The sequence below is a fragment of the Trichomycterus rosablanca genome, chromosome 1 (genome assembly GCF_030014385.1).
Source record: "Trichomycterus rosablanca isolate fTriRos1 chromosome 1, fTriRos1.hap1, whole genome shotgun sequence".
Classification (NCBI taxonomy): Eukaryota; Metazoa; Chordata; class Actinopteri; order Siluriformes; family Trichomycteridae; genus Trichomycterus; species Trichomycterus rosablanca.
Genome location: NC_085988.1, coordinates 66853619 through 66874149, shown reverse-complemented (window position 1 = coordinate 66874149; position 20531 = coordinate 66853619). Strand labels below are relative to the sequence as shown.

Below are 20531 nucleotides of genomic sequence, written 5' to 3'. Positions count from 1 at the left end.
GACGACGGTCTGGGTCCATCAGCCGGAGAGCCTCCATGCCTCCATACAGAGGGGGTTTAAAATAGAAGAACTACAGCATGGAAAATCAGTGTGAATCCTGAGCTTTTTTTGATGCAACGAGACGCTGCTCCCACCTACTGGTGATTGGGGACAATAACACCCGAAGAGTATTGGAAATTTAATTGCTCTTGTAGCGATCTCTAATTATTTATTCTTTCTGTGCGGCCTGGTAAGAAATGACCTACGGACGGGTACCGGTCCGCGGCCCGGTGGTTGGGGGGGGACCACTGCTCTAAAGAGTGTATTAACAAATCAAATGGGTTTTGGAACAATATTATATGGATGTTAACTTTTTGGCCGTAGTTCATACTGGTATGTGTGGTGAGGAAAAAATCAGTACCCATGAGGTAAACACTACCATTTAAACAGTAAAACATGGAAGAGGATAATGATGATTTAGAACAGTTGGGGGTGGGTGGGTATGTCTTATTCACTTCCCTTCGGTTTTTGAAATTTCGAGATATCAACGCCGTTCCAGCTCTAAATCGTCCGTCCTGTTGATGACACCGTGACTTGTATAAAATGTTTGGATACCCTTTTTATTTTCCCTAGCTGCTGATCAGATGTGCTTAAACATTAGAAAATTAAAAACAATGCTTTTTGCTTTTTATTATGTTTTATTAACGGATTTTCATTCATATTACAGAAAAATCAAAAGATCAGAAAAGAAAACCAGAGTAAATCATTGCTCATCTTCTCGCTGGTGAAGTATTTGCTATTTAGGATGCATATCTGGAGAAGCTGAGCTGGCACCGAAGGATGTTTTTATTTGACGTAGGCTCCATACTAGGTGGGTGGGCCGTTTGCCATGCGATGCCTTAGGCCTGGCTAATCGAATGGGTGCGATCACTGGCCGAAGCTGACCTGGTAGCTCCTTATATTCGAAATCCATTAGAAAGGCAGGTGGTGGGATATCCAGCGTAGTTTGATCTTTCAGAGCTGTGTTAGTTGTTTCATTATTAATAAAACTGATGCTGGAAGATAAAGACTTCACAGATATCAGCTCCAGATCTTTCTGAAAAGATGATCTGCCTCCAAACAGAGAGAAGGGCTTTCCGGCTGACGGATCTGGACTGTCGTCCTCAGTAAAAACTGATCTGCCTCCGAACAGAGAGAAGGGCTCTCCGGTTGACGGACCCCTGCCGTCATTTTCAGTATAAACTGATCTGCCTCCATACAGAGGGATAGGCTCTTCGGCTGATGGACCCGGACCGTCGTCCTCAGTAAAGACTGATCTGCCTTCATACTGAGGGAAAGGCTCTATGGCTGACAAACCCAGAACCACGTCCTCAGTAAAAAGGGATCTGCCTCCACACAAAGAGAAGGGCTCTCCGGCTGACGGACCCGGACCGTCGTTTTCAGTATGAACTGCTCTGCCGCCATACAGAGGGAAAGGGTCTACGGCTGACAAACCCAGACCCACGTCCTCAGTATAAACTGGGCTGCCTCCGTACAAAGAGAAGGGCTCCCTGGCTGACGGATCCAGAGCGTCTTCCTCAGTAAAAACGGAGCTGCCACCAGAAAATAAAGAGCAGGAGTCGACAGACATGAGAGCCAGATCATTCTCAATTCTGCCCTCAGTTAAAACTGAGCTGCTCCTGGACAGAGACCCCAAAGACATCAGAGCCAGATCCTCCTCAGTGATTTTCTCCTCGTAGTGAGCGCTGGTTCTGAATGGTTCTGGTTCTGAACACCAAGCAGGTATCACGTTGTTAGAGGAGTCTGGCTGAGGCTTTTCAGTTTGAGTTTCGTTTGAAACTTCAGCAGATGAGCAGCTGGCGTCTCTGGATTTTGAGCTTCGTTTCAGAAGAGCTGCCTTCACCCTCTGAAACGGCTTTATCAGAGCGGCCAGAAATCTGCTTCCCTGCTTTACCTTTACCTCCTGCTGTTCTTCCTTGCATGTCTAAACCAGCAGTGGTTGGATTTTGTTGCGTTTCCTCATCATTCGATGGACAGTCGTTTGTTAGAGTGTTTACAGCATGATGCACAGTTTAGAAATGAGCAGCGCTGACGGAATGTGGCTTTGTATAGAGCTCAGTCAGTGATGTCATAATAGTGGAGCTCGGTGGTGACATCACTAGACTCCGAGGACACATCCTCTCAAACACCAGAGTGTAACTGAATATAAAACTGACTGAGAGGGAAAAAGCATTTATTATTTATTTATTTATAATTTATTTTTTTATTATTTATTTATTATTTATTTATAATGTATTATTTATTTATAATGTATTATTTATTCATTCATAATTTATAATTTATTTATTTATAATTTATTTATTTATAATTTATAATTTATGTATTTATAATTATTTATTTATAATTTATTATTTATTTATTTATAATTATTTATTTATAATTTATTATTTATTTATAATTTACTTTTTTATTTATTTATAATTTATTTATTTATAATTTACCTTTTTATTTATTTATAATGTATTATCTATTTATAATTTTTTTTATTATTTATTTATTTATAATGTATTATTTACTCATTATTTATAATTTATTCATTATTTTAATAATGATCTAAAATTAAAATTACTAGTTATTAAAATATTAATTGCTGCTGTATTACAATTAATGCCAATCTTTAGTATTAACAGCCAATAAATACTCAAACCCCTCATCCTGGAGCTCATACACCTAAACCAGTATGGCTAAACCACACAGGAAGCCGTCAGCGCAGTAGCTAATACACACACACACACACACACACAATAATAGAGCGCTACACATGGTGCAGTAAAAACATGTTGGACCCTATGCCAGCGGTTTAACCTGGGGGGCCTCAGTGAGCCCAAAGGCCACAAGCAGAGTCACAATTGAATCCCTGTGAATCAGTTTTCATAGAAAAGTAAGCTCCTCCCCACCCCAAAATCAGGTTGGGTCCAAACGTGGGGTCCACTTTGGAAAGGGGTTGTCATGCCTCTACTGGGGGCAGCTCGCTGAAAAGTGCCGCGAAATAACTTCTCTTCTCATTTGCCAAATCAAGATTTGTTCACCAGACAGCTGGATGGGATGCGGGTTTTACAATGCTTTTCCGCTGCTCCAGAGTCCAATTCCAATTTGCTTTACATCCTTCTAGCCAATGCTAGACATTGTGCAAGGTGACGTTAGACTCGTTCACTTATTCACTTCCATTAATTTTTTGAAATTTTGAGATGTCAATGCTGTTCCAACTCTAAATCGTTCGTCCTGTTGATGGCACAGCGTCTTTTATACAGCTTTTGGATACGCACACCCGCTCACCCGCCACACCCGCTTTATTCACTTCTATTCATTTTTTGAATTTAAGAGATATCTATGTCGTTCCATTTCTAAATCGTCCGGCCTGTGGTGACAACGCAGCTTGTATACTGGTTTTGGATACGCACACCCGCTCAACCGTCCACTCGCCACGCCCTTTTTTTATACTCCTTCACTTCCATTCTTTTTTTGGAATTTCGAGATATCACCGCTCTTCCATTCATTTTTTGAAAGGCAGGCTGATCTACTGAACTTCTGCATGCATGACCAAAAGTATTCAGATGACACCAACTGCTGAGCTGCAATCAAACTCACCTCTCTAGTTAAATATTGAGTTCATTAAGATAACCGAATATATTATTGCCCAAGATTTATTATACGTTCAACAAACTCATGATCTGGTGTCCACATAGTTTTGGCTATATAGAATAAATTAGAAGCACATCTGTATTTGGAATTGTAGTGTAGACACTTCAATTTTAAGCCCTTTTTCCGTGAGGCATTCTTGCTTTTTTATGCATAAATGTGTCTATCACCTGCATCTTGCAATTCATCGCTCGACTTATTTTATCGCGCCGTTATGAATATTAAAAACGAAACAGCACCACCCACACCTCAAAATGAGTACTGATATATAATACAAAAACAAACAGTCAGGGATGACTCAAAGCCCTAGGGCTTCTTTCTGTTCTGGTCTCTAGGTTGGAAAATTAAAGCAAATCAAAAGCAGCAAATGAAACATGGCAAGCATGGAGAAATAAACACAATCAAAATCAAATCAAGATCATAAGATATCATCTATCTAATCTCTAAATTTTAGGAAGGCATCGGTCCGAATGCTAATACTCATTATGAGGTTCATAAATTTCAGCTTTTTTGGATTCATGTTGATAGTTTAAAGGGAAGGAAGCCTCATCGGCAGCAATCTGTTAGCTTTAATGTGTTCAGAGTGTCTCGCGGTATCTGCCTGTTTCTCGCTGTTTAGCTCCTCACTGAGTTCATTTTCCAGACGTGCTGAGAAGTGCTATGCACTAAGCTGTCAGGAGCACATTTTTAGAAGAGTTGCTTCCTCAACTCTCCATCTGTTGTTTTTCCATCTTTTTGATTGTAATGGTAGAATGTTTTTTGTTTTGTTTTCCGAACAGAATTAATTTCCATCTGTTTGAGCAAATTTAATAATTAAATGAAGCTTTCTGTTCGTCCACCAGAGATGGACCTGTTATTTTTTTGATATTTGGCTACAGTTTGGGTTGAAACATTATTAACAGTGTTATTGGGTTAACGACGACCCTCACTAGTACTGTTGACCAGCAGGGTACCGGTGGAAACTGTGCCGCTGTTGGAGGCCAAGAACTAGAAGAGGGGGAAGGAATGTTCAGAGGCAGAGAGAGAGGCACAAGGGTAAGATGGATGCTGTGAGGGAGGACAGACAGGTGGCTGGTCTGACAGACGAGGATGTTCATAACAGGGCATGATGGAGATAAATGATCCACAGAGAGAGAATGAGGCAAGAGAAGACATGATTGAAGCAATAAATAACATATGAATATGAATTATTAGCATTAAGTTTGAAGGTAACAGTTCAGAATATGGAACACGGTGTTGAAGATGAAATGTAATGCACACTTGTAAAAATGCCAGTGTCTTTATCAGTTATATATTTTATTTTTTGGAACACATTTTTCAAAGCTTAAATACTATTCACTAAGTGTGCCCAGCTAACACTTGTTAATGTGTCATTCCCACAATTCGGTGCCTTTTGTGTCCCCAGTACTGATCTCTATTTCTTAAGTACATTTTAAACAATACAATTTTCTAAACATCTTACTGAAATAATTAACACTTTCAAATACTAAACACAATGTTTTCTACCCCCCCCCCCCCCAAAAAAAAATGACTGTATACATACTGTTTTTATCTCTTAGATACCAGAGGTTTTCCCATGTCCCCCGTGCTGTACATTCTGATTTAGTGATGGATATATGAGGTTTAATCATGAAAATATCTTAGTCTTTCAATACTGTTTAAAAGGTTTTGCTTAAGTCCCTCTAAACCTTGGATTTGTTTTTCTTTATGAGTTTCATTGTATTGCTGATTATAAGGGTTTTTCCACACGTCCCTCAAGTTGCTGTCCACCCTGTTATTTCTTACTACTGTCTCTTAAAATAAAGAACTGTTTTACGTACTGACATTATTTCCTGGAGCTCACATGATCTTTTTGGAGGGAACACAACTGTGGAAGATGAGTGGCTTATTAAACTCCTCATTTTAATGTTGTTTTTTCCATATTTTTATTTCCTAAAAGTCTTATATGGTAAACCATAACATGTCCACCCTGTTTATGGGATATATGAAAAGAAGCAATACGATTTGATCATTTAAAAAAATTATCACACTAAAAAGCAGAGAATTCTTTGTCTGAATTCACTTTTATGCTAGCATGGTTTTGCTCACTCACTAGCTAATGGCTAATTTTATGTCAGAATGTCCACCTGGTTATGGTCCACGACCTAATACGTAACAGGCTGGACGTCACAGTGTATAAGAGGTGCATGTGTAATTTAATTAAAACAGTGTTTCATTTTCAAAAAGTTTTAAGGTCCAAAAGGCACCCAATCCCAGGAATGACCCTAATGTGTTCCTTAGCTCGTTTCACCTTGACCCATCATCAAGTATCTGGCACGACTCTTATGGATTTTTGACCCCTTCATATGGCAGACATGCTGAATTATTTTTAGATTTGATCTTGGGTCCCGAAGTTACTCAGAAATGCTTTGAATAACGTTCTTGAAAATCTGTGATGCACTGTCTAGAATCGACAGAGTAGGGGTGTTAAAGATAACCGGTATTTCTACATCACTACACAGCTGAAGCTAATTAAGAGTGGTTATTAAGTCCCAATGGTTTAATCATGTTGTAACCCAACTTTAGGTCATACAGACTAGCAGGCAGCACTCTGGCTCAGTGGGTTGCACTGTCACAACGTGTTTTCCACGTTTCTGTGTGGGTTTCCTCTGGGAGCTCCGGTTTCCTCCCACAGTCCAAAGACATGCAAGTGAGATGAATTGGAGATACTAAATTGTCCATGACTGTGTTTGATATTAAACTTGTGAACTGATGAATCTTGTGTAACCAGTAACTACCTGTCCTGTCATGAATGTAACCAAAGTGTGTAAAACATGAAGTTACAAGCCTAATAAATATTAATAAATAAACAAGGGCAGGAATCCGGTGCTCCCGGGGGAAACCCACGCAGACACAGGAAGAACATGCAAACTCCTGATGTGTCCCTCTCAATGGCAGTTGTAGATGTGTACATTCATGCACATGTGGGTGTATGTAGTCATAACTCACTAAAAAACTGCACAACACTGGTTTGCACATAACACACACTGTATTTACTTTATAGGCATATATTGCATTTTACTACAACGCCCAGGTGGCGCAGCAGGATATTTTGCTACCACACCAGCGCTGGGCGTTTGAATCTCAGCTCTGCTACCAGCCGACTGGGCGCCCTCTATCAGGCACAATTGGCAGTGCCTGCAGCAGACAAAATCGGCCACCAGTCTCCTGCGTGGGAAAAACCGGACAAATAAGTGGGTGGGGTCTTTAAACGCTGTGTCAAAACCCTGGTTAGTAACCTGAGGCGCCTGTACAGAAGGTGCGGGACTCTCACATGCCCATCCACCAAAGTATGGGCGAATTAAAAGGGGTCCTCGGACGCGATCAGGGTCCCCAGCAGCGGAAGACTATTTCCTTACGATAAAAAAGCGGGTGTAAATGAATAAATAAAAATGAAGAAACAAGTTAAATGAACATGGAGAAAAGCATTGTATGATCTGTATAAGACAAATAAACTTTGAGTTGAGTTGATTTGACTCAGTTGCCTCCTCGTGTGTTCTCTCCTAACTGCAGTGGATGATTTAGAGTTGAGGAGAAGGATCACAGAAGAAGTGCAGAAAGGAATTCAAGAGGAGAGAACCAGGACACAACAAGAGATTCATCAGTGGTGAGTGGACACAGACACCTGCAGTGTATACTGAAACACTGATGATTTGATCTAGGATGTCTGATTCACTAACAGTGCCAGTTTTGTTTAATCTGATTATTAAATCTGTTATGGAAACATTACATTTTACAGTTGCAGTCCACTGTTGTTCAACCCTCTTTATTTTAAAAGGGTATTATGGCGTATTGTGTGTATAGAATTAAATGAAAATATACAACAAGAATCTCGTTTAATAGAGAAAGAATATTTTTGATACATGAGTACCGATGCATGAGTACCGATACTGGTATCGGGTATTTGCCCGATACCGCGCTCATTAACTTGTACTCGTACTCGCAAACGAGGCTCCGATACTAAACATCCGATACCGTGTGCCTAGTGTGCGTTGCTGCGTTATGCCTAGTTCACACTACACGATTTTTGCCCTGATTTTTGCTCGGCGACTGGTCGGTGCTAGATTTGCCTGCTCGGGAGCAACTCGGCGTTCGCTCGGCGATCAAAACTCGGCTCTCGAACACTAAGTGTGAACTATCCAACAACTCGATCCGACCGGCTCGCCGAGCTCTCGAGTTTTCTAGCACGTCAGATTCTGATCTCAGATGTGCGACTGGGAATGAGTGACATGTCGAACAGGCAATGAGAACGCAGGATACGGTGTGAGGGGAAACGCAGGAGAGGAGTGTAAACAGGTGGGACAGGGGGATAATATAGTTTATATCAGAATACACCGGCACACACACACGTTTTACAGTATTTCTGACCTGATCGCTCTCTACAAAACATAACAAAACACCAACATTGCAAAAATATTTATTAACCTCCAACTCACTACAGAACAATCCATGCTATTCGTGTTGCCACTCAGATTCATTTATTTTTCTTCCTTGATTTCATCACGTCAGCGCACAAACACTTTGATCACTCGCTGCTTGTTGACGTGCATTTTTGGACGTGGTATCATGAAACTTCTCGTCACTTCTCACGTGTGTTTTTGTTTAAAAAAAACGGTATTCTAAATAAGTATTGGTATCGGTATCGGCAAGTACAAAAATGCATGTACTTGTACTTGTACTTGGTTGGGAAAAATGGTATTGATGCATCCCTGGTTCAGAACATACATTGACATAATTTAATGTTCTCTTGATATGTCTATATGCACTATTATTCAATCCCCGGCCTCAGTACTCGGTGGAACATCCTTTTGCCTTTAAAACCTCTAATAAATGATTTGGGTAGGAGCTAGAAGCTTCTGACCCCTCACTTGTACAATATTTGCTCATTCTTCATGCACAAAAGCTTCCAGCTCATTGAGTTTCGTGGCTTTCCACTGTTTTCCCAATTTTATTGTAGGGTTAACTTACTATTAATGGTGAACATACTAAAGGCAAATCAGCAGCTTTATTAGTTAAAAACTTGTTGGCAGAACGCGTGCCATTATGGAAGTTATTTACTTAACGTCTTTGGTGATTTAATTACAATTTCTGCCATCTTTGACTTCCTTGACACACACACACACACACACACACACACACACACACACACACACACACACACACTGGCTATAGAAAATGTTTAATCGGGCAAAATCCTTATCTTTTATTCCTTTTTGGATATTAGTTTATATCAATAAACTTGCTTATGTCTAGGTAGCTGGACAGTACGTATCCAAATATTGTACGGAACTGTGAACAGCTAATGGCCACCCCACATATGCTTAGTAAATACTAACATAATTCTTTTTTACTTTTATTACATTTTTACTACTGCCTACTTTGTTTAGTTGGGCGGCATTGTGGCTCGGTGGGTAGCACTGTCGCCTCACAGCAAGAAGGTCCTGGCTTCGATTCCCAGGTGAAGCAGTCCGGGTTCTTTCTGTCTCGAGTTTGCATGTTCTCCCCTTTGTGTGTGGGTTTCCTCCGGGAGCTCCGGTTTCCTCCCACAGTCCAAAGACATGCAAGTGAGGTGAATTGGAAATACAAAATTGTCCATGACTGTGTTTGATATAACCTTGTGATCTGATAAACCTTGTGTAACCAGTAACTACCTGTCCTGTCATGAATGTAACCAAAGTGTGAAAACAATGATTAAAAAAATTAAATCCCTGGGTAGATGGGCGGTACGTATCCAAATATTGTAAGCAACAGTTAATGACCTCATAAGATATGTTAGGTGAATACTAACATTTTTTTTCTTATTATATTTTCACCACCCACTTTTTTTATTAGGATTTTAATGTCATGGTTTGCACTTTGGTTACATTCATAACAGGACAGTTAGTTACAGGTTACAGAGACTATGAGAGGAAACCCATGCAGACACAGGCGGAACTTGCAAACTCCACACAGAAACGACCTGGACCACTCCACCTGGGAATCAAACCCAGAACATTCCTTCTGTGAGTTGACAGTGCTACCCATTGAGCCACTATCCCAGCCCACTTTATAAATTCATAAGTACAAAGGCACGCCAAAGAAAAAGTGTGAAACCCTGTTCCAAGCCTTAAGCCTTGTAGTCCCTCTCCCAGTCTGTATTGTAGTGAGGAGCATTTGGAGGGCACTTGAGTGGCACAGTGGTCCAACGGTCTATCCCACATAGCTGGGATCTCAAGCTTTGAAGTTAAAATCCCAGCTGTGCTATTGACCGGCAGAGTGCCTCCACAGACACACTAATGCAGGGTTCCTCGTTACTGCTGCCGTTATGAGTTCTGCCAGATAGTCAGGCTGGTCGCAGATGACGGCTTGTAGTTCCCGCAACAGCATGGCTCTGCGCTCTGTAAGACTCAGGGAGGAGAAAAAAGCACCAGCTGATGCTGCTGCATGAGTTTCTCTTTCAAACATTGGTCATTGACACTCTGTGTTTGTGCTGCGGAGAAGTATAATCTAATCCGAACAGGAAATATGATTTTTTTCCCTCCCACCGACCGCTCAGGTGACAGCTTTTTTCATGTACAATTTGTGTCCATTTGAAAAATGATATAACTCGGCATATTTTTTTGCCTTCACGCTTACCCTTGTGTCGTCCGTTGTTGCTCTGTGAGTCACAGCATGCACAGGAATTTGTTTATCCTTTACACTGATCCACTTTGTGCTTTGGACATCATTTCAAGCCTATGGAATGGATCTAGGATTGTGTATATTCTTTACATACAAGCATTATTATACACTGATCAGCCATAACATTAAAACCACCTCCTTGTTTCTACACTCACTGTCCATTTTATCAGCTCCACTTACCATATAGAAGCACTTTGTAGTTCTACAATTACTGACTTTAGTCCATTTAATTCTCTGCATACTTTGTTAGCCCCCTTTCATGCTGTCCTCCAATGGTCAGGACCCCCACGGACCACTACAGAGCAGGTATTATTTAGATGGTGGATCATCCTCGGCACTGCAGTGACACTGACATGGGGTAATGTGTTAGTGTGTGTTGTGCTGGTATGAGTGGATCAGACACAGCAATGCTGCTGGAGATTTTAAACACCTCACTGTTACTGCTGGACTGACAATAGTCCACCAACCAAAAATATCCAGCCAACAGTGCCCCGTGGGCAGCGTCCTGTGACCACTGATGAAGGTCTAGAAGATGACCAACTCAAACAGCAGCAATAGATGAGCGATCGTCTCTGACTTTACATCTACAAGGGGAACCAACTAGGTAGGAGTGTCTAATAGAGTGGACAGTGAGTGGACACGGTATTTAAAAACTCCAGCAGCGCTGCTGTGTCTTATCCACTCATACCAGCACAACACACACTAACGCACCACCTACAAGTGTCACTGCAGTGCTGAGAATGATCCACCACCCAAATATTACCTACTCTGTGATGGCCTGGTGGGGGTCGTGACCATTGAAGAACAGTGTGAAAGCAGACTTGTAGATAAGTATGTAGATAAACAGATGGACTACAGTCAGTAATTGTATAACTACAAAGTGCTTCTATATGTTAAGTGGAGCTGATAAAATGAACAGTGAGTGTAGAAACAAGGAGGTGGTTTTAATGTTATGGCTGATCGGTGTAGAAATATAATTTATATAATACAATAAATAAGTATAATTTCTTACTTAATTATTATTTTTTTAAACCATGCTGCATGTGGAAAGAAACGGACCCAGGACCAAATTTTAGGGGAAATGTTGCTTTTGGGGCTTGAAGCCGTGCTTTTCGTGCTTGCAAGACATTCACACCGTTCCACTTCACCCTGAATGCGAGTCCTCCTGCTAATAGAAAAAGCATGCATGCTGTATTCGAGCACTGGGATTAAAAAGTCATTTTAAGATCAGATAGAACAACACAGGGACAAATACTAATCAATGTTAGACAGATTATAAAGTCATATCTCTGCACTGGTCATATTGGGACACAAATCTAGCTGTGCTCACCTTGGACTCATTCTCTTTTCTTCCGCTACCCATCAGCCGCTCTCTCCTTTTCCCCTTTTTTTGCTAAATCAATTAATCATTGGAGGGCTAATTTCCTCCTTTCTGACGGGCTGATTTATTAACTTCCACTGATGAGAGCTCAGTCTTTCTCCCTAGCTGTCTCTTTAATTTAAAATTCTGCTATAACATAGGCTTTATATAGCTCAGGGTTCGAATGTCAGAGGTGTTCTTGCCTCATGACCAGTGTTAGGTGGTGAAACTTTAAAATGAAATTTATTCTTTGTTATTATTTTAATAATCAGTGCAAATTCTAAACAACAGTTAATTGTTTTTTTTTCTTTTGGCTGCTCCCATATATAGAGGTTGCAACAGTGGATTATTCTGGTCTGCATACCTGATTTGGCACAGTTTATATGCTGGATGCCCTTCCTGATGCAGCCGTCCTATTTTTATCCAGGCTTGGGACCGGCACTGAGAGCACACTGACAAGTTGACCTTCCAATGGCTAGGCTGTTTCGGCCACCCGTCTCACCTCAGACACAACCCATTGTGTCCATGCAGACTGTTGACTGACAGAGCTGAAATTCGAGCCCCATATACCTCTGTGCCACCCGAACAACAGTCACAATTAACACTATGCGCACTTTTAATTCATTTAGTTTAAGTGTTTCAGCTACACTCATTGCTAAAAGGTGTATAAAGTTATTTCATTTCTTTTTTTTTTAATGTTATTTACATGTGTAACCACTGCTTTATGTTGGTTAGAGTCTGGGATGTATATCTGGTTCCTGGAATCAATGGGTGCAGTGCAGTAACCATCATGGGTCTCGGCCACAAGCCCCAGTCCTTAGATATGTCCACTCGTGTCTTTATGTAGACACTTGACCGGTCGATAGCAGTGCTCAGGATTCGAAACCTGGAACCCAGCGACAGTGGGCTATCATAAATTACTCAGTAGCTCAGTGGTTAAGGTGTGATCACAAGGTTGCAGGTTCAAGCCCCACATTTAGCAGCCACTGTTGGGCTCTTGAGCAAGGCGCTTAACCCTCTACTGCTTAGATTGTATACGGTCACAATTGTAAGTCGCTTTAGATAAAAGCTTCTGCTAAATGCCGCAGATGTAGATGAGAGATTACAGAGGTTTTAACTTTGTGGCAATTAGGGATGTCCCGATCCGATCTCAAAGATCGGAATCGGGGCCGATCAAGGCATTTTTTAATTGATCGGATCCTAAGCCGATCCTTTGTCTTACGTCAGCATGTCCGCTGTGTGGAAATACTTTGAATTGGAAAGTGAAACAAGTTCAACAGTGAAGTGTAACGTCTGCAATGCGAGCGTTTCACGAGCCGGTAGTAGCAGAGCTGCGTTCATTACTGTAGAATTTTACTGTTTATATGATGGGTGAGTCAAGGATCACACCGGTTTACAAAACAATAACTTTTAATCCGAGTATGAAAACTTCAGGACCCTAACATACAGCGTTACCATGTTACAAGACTGAACGACATCTCAGTATTAAGCACTCTGATTGGCTTAGTTATGTAACCGAGCGTCGTAGTGATGCACCTGCTTAATAAAGAAATAAATACACGGTATATTCACATATTGTCGGGAGCAGAACACTTTATTAACTTCTTCTGTTACGGTACCGAATAGCGGACAGCTAGAGTCATCGCGTTAGCCAAGCACGCTATTCCATGCACTATGGAAGCCCCAAAGGGTCAAAACACACTTCATTTTGAGTGTTCTAGTTTTACTACTACAATGCTGCACTAAGTTTGTTTACTTTTATTTTGTAAAAATAAAAGAACATTAAGCAATAGCTTGGATGCAGGCAATTTTTTTCCTACAGCACTGCAGAGCTATTCAGTTGTTAAACATGTACATTGGATTAATGTGAATAACTGTAATGTACTTGAAGTGTGCACTGTGTGAACAGTATTATCTAGTTCTTATCTAGACAATATCTACAAAATACAAGTATCGGTTTTAGACTTGGTATCGGATCGGGATAAAAATTAATGATCGGGAACAAAACAACGTGATCGGGACATCCCTAGTGGCAATGGTTAAGATAACGCTGTTTATTATTCCAGCATGAGTGTCCCTGTACACAAAGTGAGAACAATAAAGACATGGTTTGGTGTGGAGGAACTTCATTGGCCTGCACAGATTCTGACCTCAACCAAATTGATGAATTTGACTTTCTACAATTAGTACCTGACCTTACAATGCTCTTTTTCTACTAAATGGGCACAAAGTTCTATAGGGATGCACCCCGAAATCTTGCAGAAAGCTTTCCTAGATGAGTATAGCCTGGGAGTTAACTCTCATATTAAATCCCACGGTTTGGAAAAAGGTTCTTCAGCCAGGTCTTGAGCAGGTAGCCACATACTTTTAGCCATACAGTGTAATGAACAAAACCTCAGGTATGGTTATTATCTTTAAAACCTGCCTGCACGGCTCTTTCACTTCAAGCATTTCCTCCGTCTGGTGCTTAGCTCTGTCCCTACACAGGTCCACACTGCTGACCTATAGAAATTGCTATCGACTGTTCATTTTCTGTCGGCCATGAAAGCAAATTTAGGGGTCGAGTCTGTTGTTTTACATTGTTGTTGTTGAGTTGGCGGAGGCGTAGCGCTCCGTCCCATCACCCAGGCAACACCATTAGGCCAAAGTAGGAGCTTTATTGACCATGATGTCATGCTTGAAGGAACAGAATCAATATTTTTCTTAATGTTGTCCTCCATTTAGTTGTTTGTCTGGCTTTTTTTTATTTTTTTTTCTGCTTGGTGTCCTTAGGTCGTGTGCAAAACGTGCCCTGGTGAATTTTTTCTTTTATTTTTTTGATTTGGTGCTTTCTGTTGACTTAATATGACTGTGTAAAGGGTAATAATGTTTACTTTTGCCCCTTAACATGAGAAGGTGTTTATTTTAAAGGAGAACTGTCAAGTTTGGCATTTGTTAATAGTGGAAAATGGTGTAATTTCAATGGTTTTAACCCTCCAATCCTAAATTGACAGTGGTAACCTAGTTGTAAGAGCTATGGGTTACCTACTGGTAGGGGGGCGCGACACGGTGGATAAGTGGGTAGCACAGCAAGAAGTCGCCTCACAGCAAGAAGGTCCTGGGTTCGATCCCCAGATGGAGTGGTCCGGGTCCTTTCTGTGTGGAGTTTGCATGTTCTCCCCGTGTCCGCGTGGATTTCCTCCGGGTGCTCCGGTTTCCTCCCACAGTCCAAAGACATGCAAGTGAGGTGAATTGGAGATACAAAATTGTCCATGACTGTGTTTGATATAACCTTGTGACCTGATGAATCTTGTGTAATGAGTAACTAAACAAACAATAAACAAACCAACTGGAAGGTTGTGGGTTTGAATCCTTTTGGGCCCTTGAGAAAAACCCCTAACCCTTTTGCTCAAGGGGTGCCGTACAATGGCTGACCCTGCACTCTGACCCCAGCTTCCAATATTCTTAAGCTGTATTGTACTGTACATATGTGTATATGACAAATAAATGCATTCAATCTGCCCTAGATACACTTGTATTGCACCAAAGCCAACTAGCCTGCAACAAAGACTCTGAGCTATAACTGCTATAACAGCCTCCACTCTTCTAAAAATCCTTAGAAATCCATAAAAATGCATAGCCATTCAGTTAATAGAGCATTTGCTGGGCTGAGTAGTGATGTTTGAAATGAATTGGACTTCTGACTGCAAGCCAGGCCTTTTTGCCAAATATGTTCACAGCTGTGGTCAGAGCTTTGTGCAGTCACACCAAACTCATCAAATCATAATCTTTACAGACCTCGCATCACTCACACCGAGCACAGTCATGCTAGAACCCATAAGGGCTTTTCTCAGACGCTTGTGTATAATTTATATGACGGAGTTTACACAGTCAGTCCAGCTTTTTGTTTTTCACCGTGCAGAGAAGTAAACACGGCCGTGCGTGAAATAAATTAGCCGCGGGAGGAGAACGAAGACTTCTAAGGCTCCGTTCACATCGGCTTTCTTGACATCTATCAAAAACCCACTCACGCTATTGATTTTAACGAGTACGATGTGCTGGCAGATCATACGCGTCGACGGTCGGCCGTGCGTTAAAATGACACGCCGTCGTCTGGTAAAAAAGACTTCTGAATTGACTTTGAACGTTTGAGGGAGCCCATCTCGACGTATTCATGCAGCAGCCAATCAGAGATGGAAATGAAGCTTTTTATGTTTGAGAAGGAAAACAAGTCATCGCTATAAATGCTTGAGCAGAACTGCCCACTTTAGTAACATCAAACAACATGAAAGCCTGTAGCGAAGGTTTTTTCAAACCAAGTGTTACGAGCCAAAAAAAATGGGTCTCAGAGAAAAATAATGATTCAATAAACTAATTTTAACAGGCACATAGAAGCAAAGGGAGCTTGTACATGAACACCGCTTGTGGAGGCTTTATGTTAAATTTGTAAACCACAGTGGGACCAGATTGCCACTGGTTTTATTTATTAAGTACATTTTGTTTTGTGTTTTATTTTGATGCATTGTTTGTGTTGCCTGGGTCACGGTAAATATCACGGGTCACTTGAAAGAAGTTTGAAAAACTCTATGGCTAAAGCATCTATGGCTGTGTCCTAATCAGCATCACTATTCTAACTTATCTGCCAATTAGTTTACAATCATTAATGTATCTTTTATTTTCAATAGTATTTAATACTGTATGTGGTTTTCCAGTAATGTGGTAAAATAAACTCACTTCATTGCATTTTCGGGCGGCACTGTGGCTCAGTGGGTAGCACTGTCGCCTCACAGCAAGAAGGTCCTGGGTTCGATTCCCAGATGGGGCGGTCCTGGTCCTTTCTGTGTTGAGTTTGCATGTTTTCCCTGTGTCTGCGTGGGTTTCCTCCAGGAGCTTCGTTTTCCTCCCACAGTCCAAAGACATGCAAGTGAGGTGAACTGGAGATACATTGAACTTGTGTTTGACATTGAACTTGTGAACTGATGAATCTTGTGTAACCAGTAACTACCGTTTCTGTCATGAATGGAACCAAAGTGCGTGAAACATGACGTTAAAATCCTAATAAATAATTGCATTTTTATTTTTTTCTACTCCTCAATTGCTCCCAATCTAGTTATCCTTAATTTCCTCCCATTGGAATCATGCTGCTACCACTACATTTGGGTCTGGTTGAGGAGGGCGGAGACTATCGCACACCCCTCTCCAGCATGCACGTAGCCATTGGCCGTTCATATCTCTTTACCTACTTGCAGTTGAGACGAGCTAAACCCTCCAGATCTTCCATTGCTAGTGCAGGCGTCCAAACCAGGCCGCAGGAGCCGCAACTGTACTGCAACGAAGGATTGGTAGTTTCGTCCTTTTTTCCTTCTATACCGGCACAACCAATCATGGAGGTGAGTGGGCACCTGGACGGTTGAAAGCACAGCTGAGATTCCCATTTGATCGAGTATTATCTAATGGTTGCCTGTAACGATTGTGTAAATTATTGAAGGATGGTCAAAACAGCCTAGCCATTGGGAGGTGCACTTATTCGTGTTCTCTGTGCCTGTCCCAAACACGCATAAAAACTGTGCCAAGTCTGCTGTGGCGACCTCTTTTTTATGTATATGCGGGGCGGCACGGTGGCCCAGTGGGTAGCACTGTCGCCTCACAGCAAGAAGGTCCTGGGTTTGATCCCCAGGTGGGGCGGTCCGGGTCCTTTCTGTGTTGAGTTTGCATGTTCTCCCCGTGTCTGTGTGGGTTTCCTTTGGGAGCTCCGGTTTCTTCCCACAGTCCAAAGACATGCAAGTGAGGTGAATTGGAGATACTAAATTGTCCGTGACTGTGTTTCACATTAAACTTGTGAACTGATGAATCTTGTGTAACCAGTAACTACCGTTTCTGTCATGAATGTAACCAAAGTGTGAAACATGATGTTAAAATCCTGGTAAATAATTGCATTTTTATTTTTTTCTACTTCTCATTTGCTCCCAGTCTAGTTATCTTTAACTCCCTCCTATTGGAATCATGCTGCTAGCTTCACCTTCAGTTTGGCTGAGCAGGGTGGAGACTATCACGTGGTCTTCCAACTTGCACATAGCTGTATCTTTTTACCTGCCTGTAATGGAGACACGCTAAGCCCTTCAGATCTTCCAAAGCTAGTGCAGGCATCTCAGGGAGACAGCAGGTGCTGCAACTGTACTGCACAGATGGATTTTTGTCCTTTTCCCCTCTATACAGGCTGAGATTCCAATTCGATCATCAGGTCACTGCACCACCCAAACATTATCTAATGCTCACTGTGACGACTATGTAAATTATTGCAGGTTGACTGAAACAGCCTAGCCATTAGGACGTGCACTTGTCAGTGTTCTCAGTGCCTGTTCCAAGTCCAAATATAAAAAAGGAGCGTTGTATGTGCCCAGGTGGCGCAGTGGGATATTCCTCTAGCACACCAGCGCCGAGATTCTGAACTCCTCGGTTCGAAACTCGGTGTTGCCACCGGTCGGCTGGATGCCATCTAGCTAGGGCGGTTTGACCAGACTATGTGGGTGGGGTCTTCAAACGCTCTGTAAGGACCCTAATTGGCAGATAGAGAGGCGCCTGTGCAGAGTGCATAGGTATAAAAGAGTTCCGCAAAGGGCTGGGTGCGGGTCAGAGGAGGCGTGAGCAGCAATATACCCACCTCGACTGCAATCGGGGATCCCCCAGCAGTGGAAGACAAATTGACTACGCTAAATTGGGAGAAAATGCAAAAAAAATTAATAAATAAATAAATAAATGAAAATAAGAAAGGAGAGTTGTGTCAGTAGGGCCATCCGGCATAAAAACCGTGCCAAGTCTGGTATGCGGACCATATCTGCTGTGGCGGCCCCTAAATGTATGGATCTACAATTTCTTATGTAAACACAGTAACTTGTGCTAACTTCTTTCTTTTCTTCAATTTTCACTGATGAGCTGGTGTAGATTCGAACCAATTCCAACCAGCAATTAAAAGAAGCCCCTAATAAACCACTGCATACTGCATTAAAACAAAAGCAGCTTTCTGGTGGTTTCATCAGCAACCTCAATGTTTATATAGACTTTAAAAATAATCCTAAATAACCTCTGCTGTTTTTTTTATATATTAACGCTCCATTACTGATTTACTAAGTTCTAATTTTCTTTCATTATTATTATTTTTTTTTTTACCAAAGTTATGAAAAACAAGCAATATCTGAATCCTACAAATAATGTAATAATTTTTAATATTTTTATTGTTTTGTACCACAGCATTTTTGGAAGAACCTGGTCCTGTTTTAGTGCTGCTTTAATTTCCCTCACATCACCCTCTCCGAGTTAAAAGAGATGAGATTTTCACAGAGATGAAAATTTCTCCTCACTCTCTTTTCATTTCTCATGCTTACTGCTATAGCTCAATAGTTCAGTTTGGTATTGAGTTGGTTTTTTTCGGTCTGTTTGTTCTGTGTTTTTGTAAAAGATCCATGACCGCCATTTAATTGAAACTAATGAAAGTGCAGATAACCTCTTTCTCCTCGCCATTCCCATCAAGCAGTAATTGAATCTCAATTTCAGAGGCTGTATAGGCAAAAAATGGAAAGCAGAGATGGACCACAGTAAAATGTCTGCATTTTTTAAATTAGGATTTTTTTCCAGTGTTTTTTTTTTCCTCTTATAGCTGCTTTTATATTAGATTCTTTTAAAGCTCTATTTTTCTTCATCCAGCCCATGTCTTACTTTTTGATTAGTTTTCTTGCTTTCTTTTGGCTTTGCTCTATCCAGACATTGACCTGATGTAAAAGTACTGTCATTTAAGAGCAGATTGCTGTGCGAGTGTGAAAGGAGTTGCTGAAGTGAGATATTACGCAACGATGAAAGCAAAGATTTACTTGTTAGATCAGAATCACTTTGAGTTAAGCAAGTAATTAAAATGATTTATTTACTACATCATTAGTCTTCTCTTGTCTATAAAATCAAGTTACATAAAATTCCCTTTGATCCATTTGGAATTAAAGGTATTAATGAAGGATGGCCGAAACAGCCTAGCCACTGTGAGGTGCACTGTGAGTGTTCTCTGTGCCTGTCCCAAGCCTGGATAAAATAGGTAAAGTTGTGTAAGGAAGGGCAGCCGTTGTAAAAGCGGTGCCAAGTCTGGTAGAGGGACCAAGCGGCCAACAATGTTATGCCAAACATTAGACGAACGCCAAAAATCTATTCAAGATTTGTTATGGAAAACTTAGATATTATGTTTGATATCACCTGAATATTGAGTATTTTGTTGCTTGTGCATAAAATATTTATATTCGTTAAATCCTTATGTGGCTGCTCGAGATGTGGCTGGGAGTCTAAAGAACAGAGATAAGCATGTCTGTCATTAAGCTGTTGTAAGCAGATAAGAAGCAACAGTTAGCACAGAATAGAGACTCCAAAATCCAACACCCAATGTGATGTGACTACAGCAATGTAAAGAAAGGCCCACAGTTCTGTTTTTTGTTCTTCAGCTATTACACTACTGTAAGAACCCACAATCGTGCCAAAAAATTCTCCAATCCAGTCAGCTGTAATCTTTGTTTTTGTTTATTATCTGACCTTTTTTTTTCTATGTCATTACAGCTATATACAAGTACATATTAAAAGGAAACAGCGTTCCTCAGGGACCAGGGTAAAACACAGAACTAAAGTGCAAACAATACACACAGTGCAGATAGAAAACTAGTACAATAATTACAAGGACCTACAATACATTTTCTAATTAAAAAAGGTGACCGGGACGGGATCAAAAGACTAGTGTAGTGTTCGCCAGTACAAAGTACTGAGTAAATGTCAAGTGAAGAAAAAC

General features: G+C 41.1%; 1 protein-coding gene across 2 annotated transcripts in view; it reads left to right on the top strand.

Annotated features, from left to right (window-relative positions):
- chchd3a (coiled-coil-helix-coiled-coil-helix domain containing 3a) overlaps positions 1 to 20531 on the top strand; it is a 142406-nt gene that overhangs the window by 23637 nt on the left and 98238 nt on the right. For both annotated transcript variants that reach the window (XM_063005529.1, XM_063005520.1), the window contains one exon: positions 7231 to 7324. In XM_063005529.1, coding sequence (XP_062861599.1) covers positions 7231 to 7324 — 94 coding nt within the window. The remainder of the gene's footprint in view (positions 1 to 7230; positions 7325 to 20531) is intronic.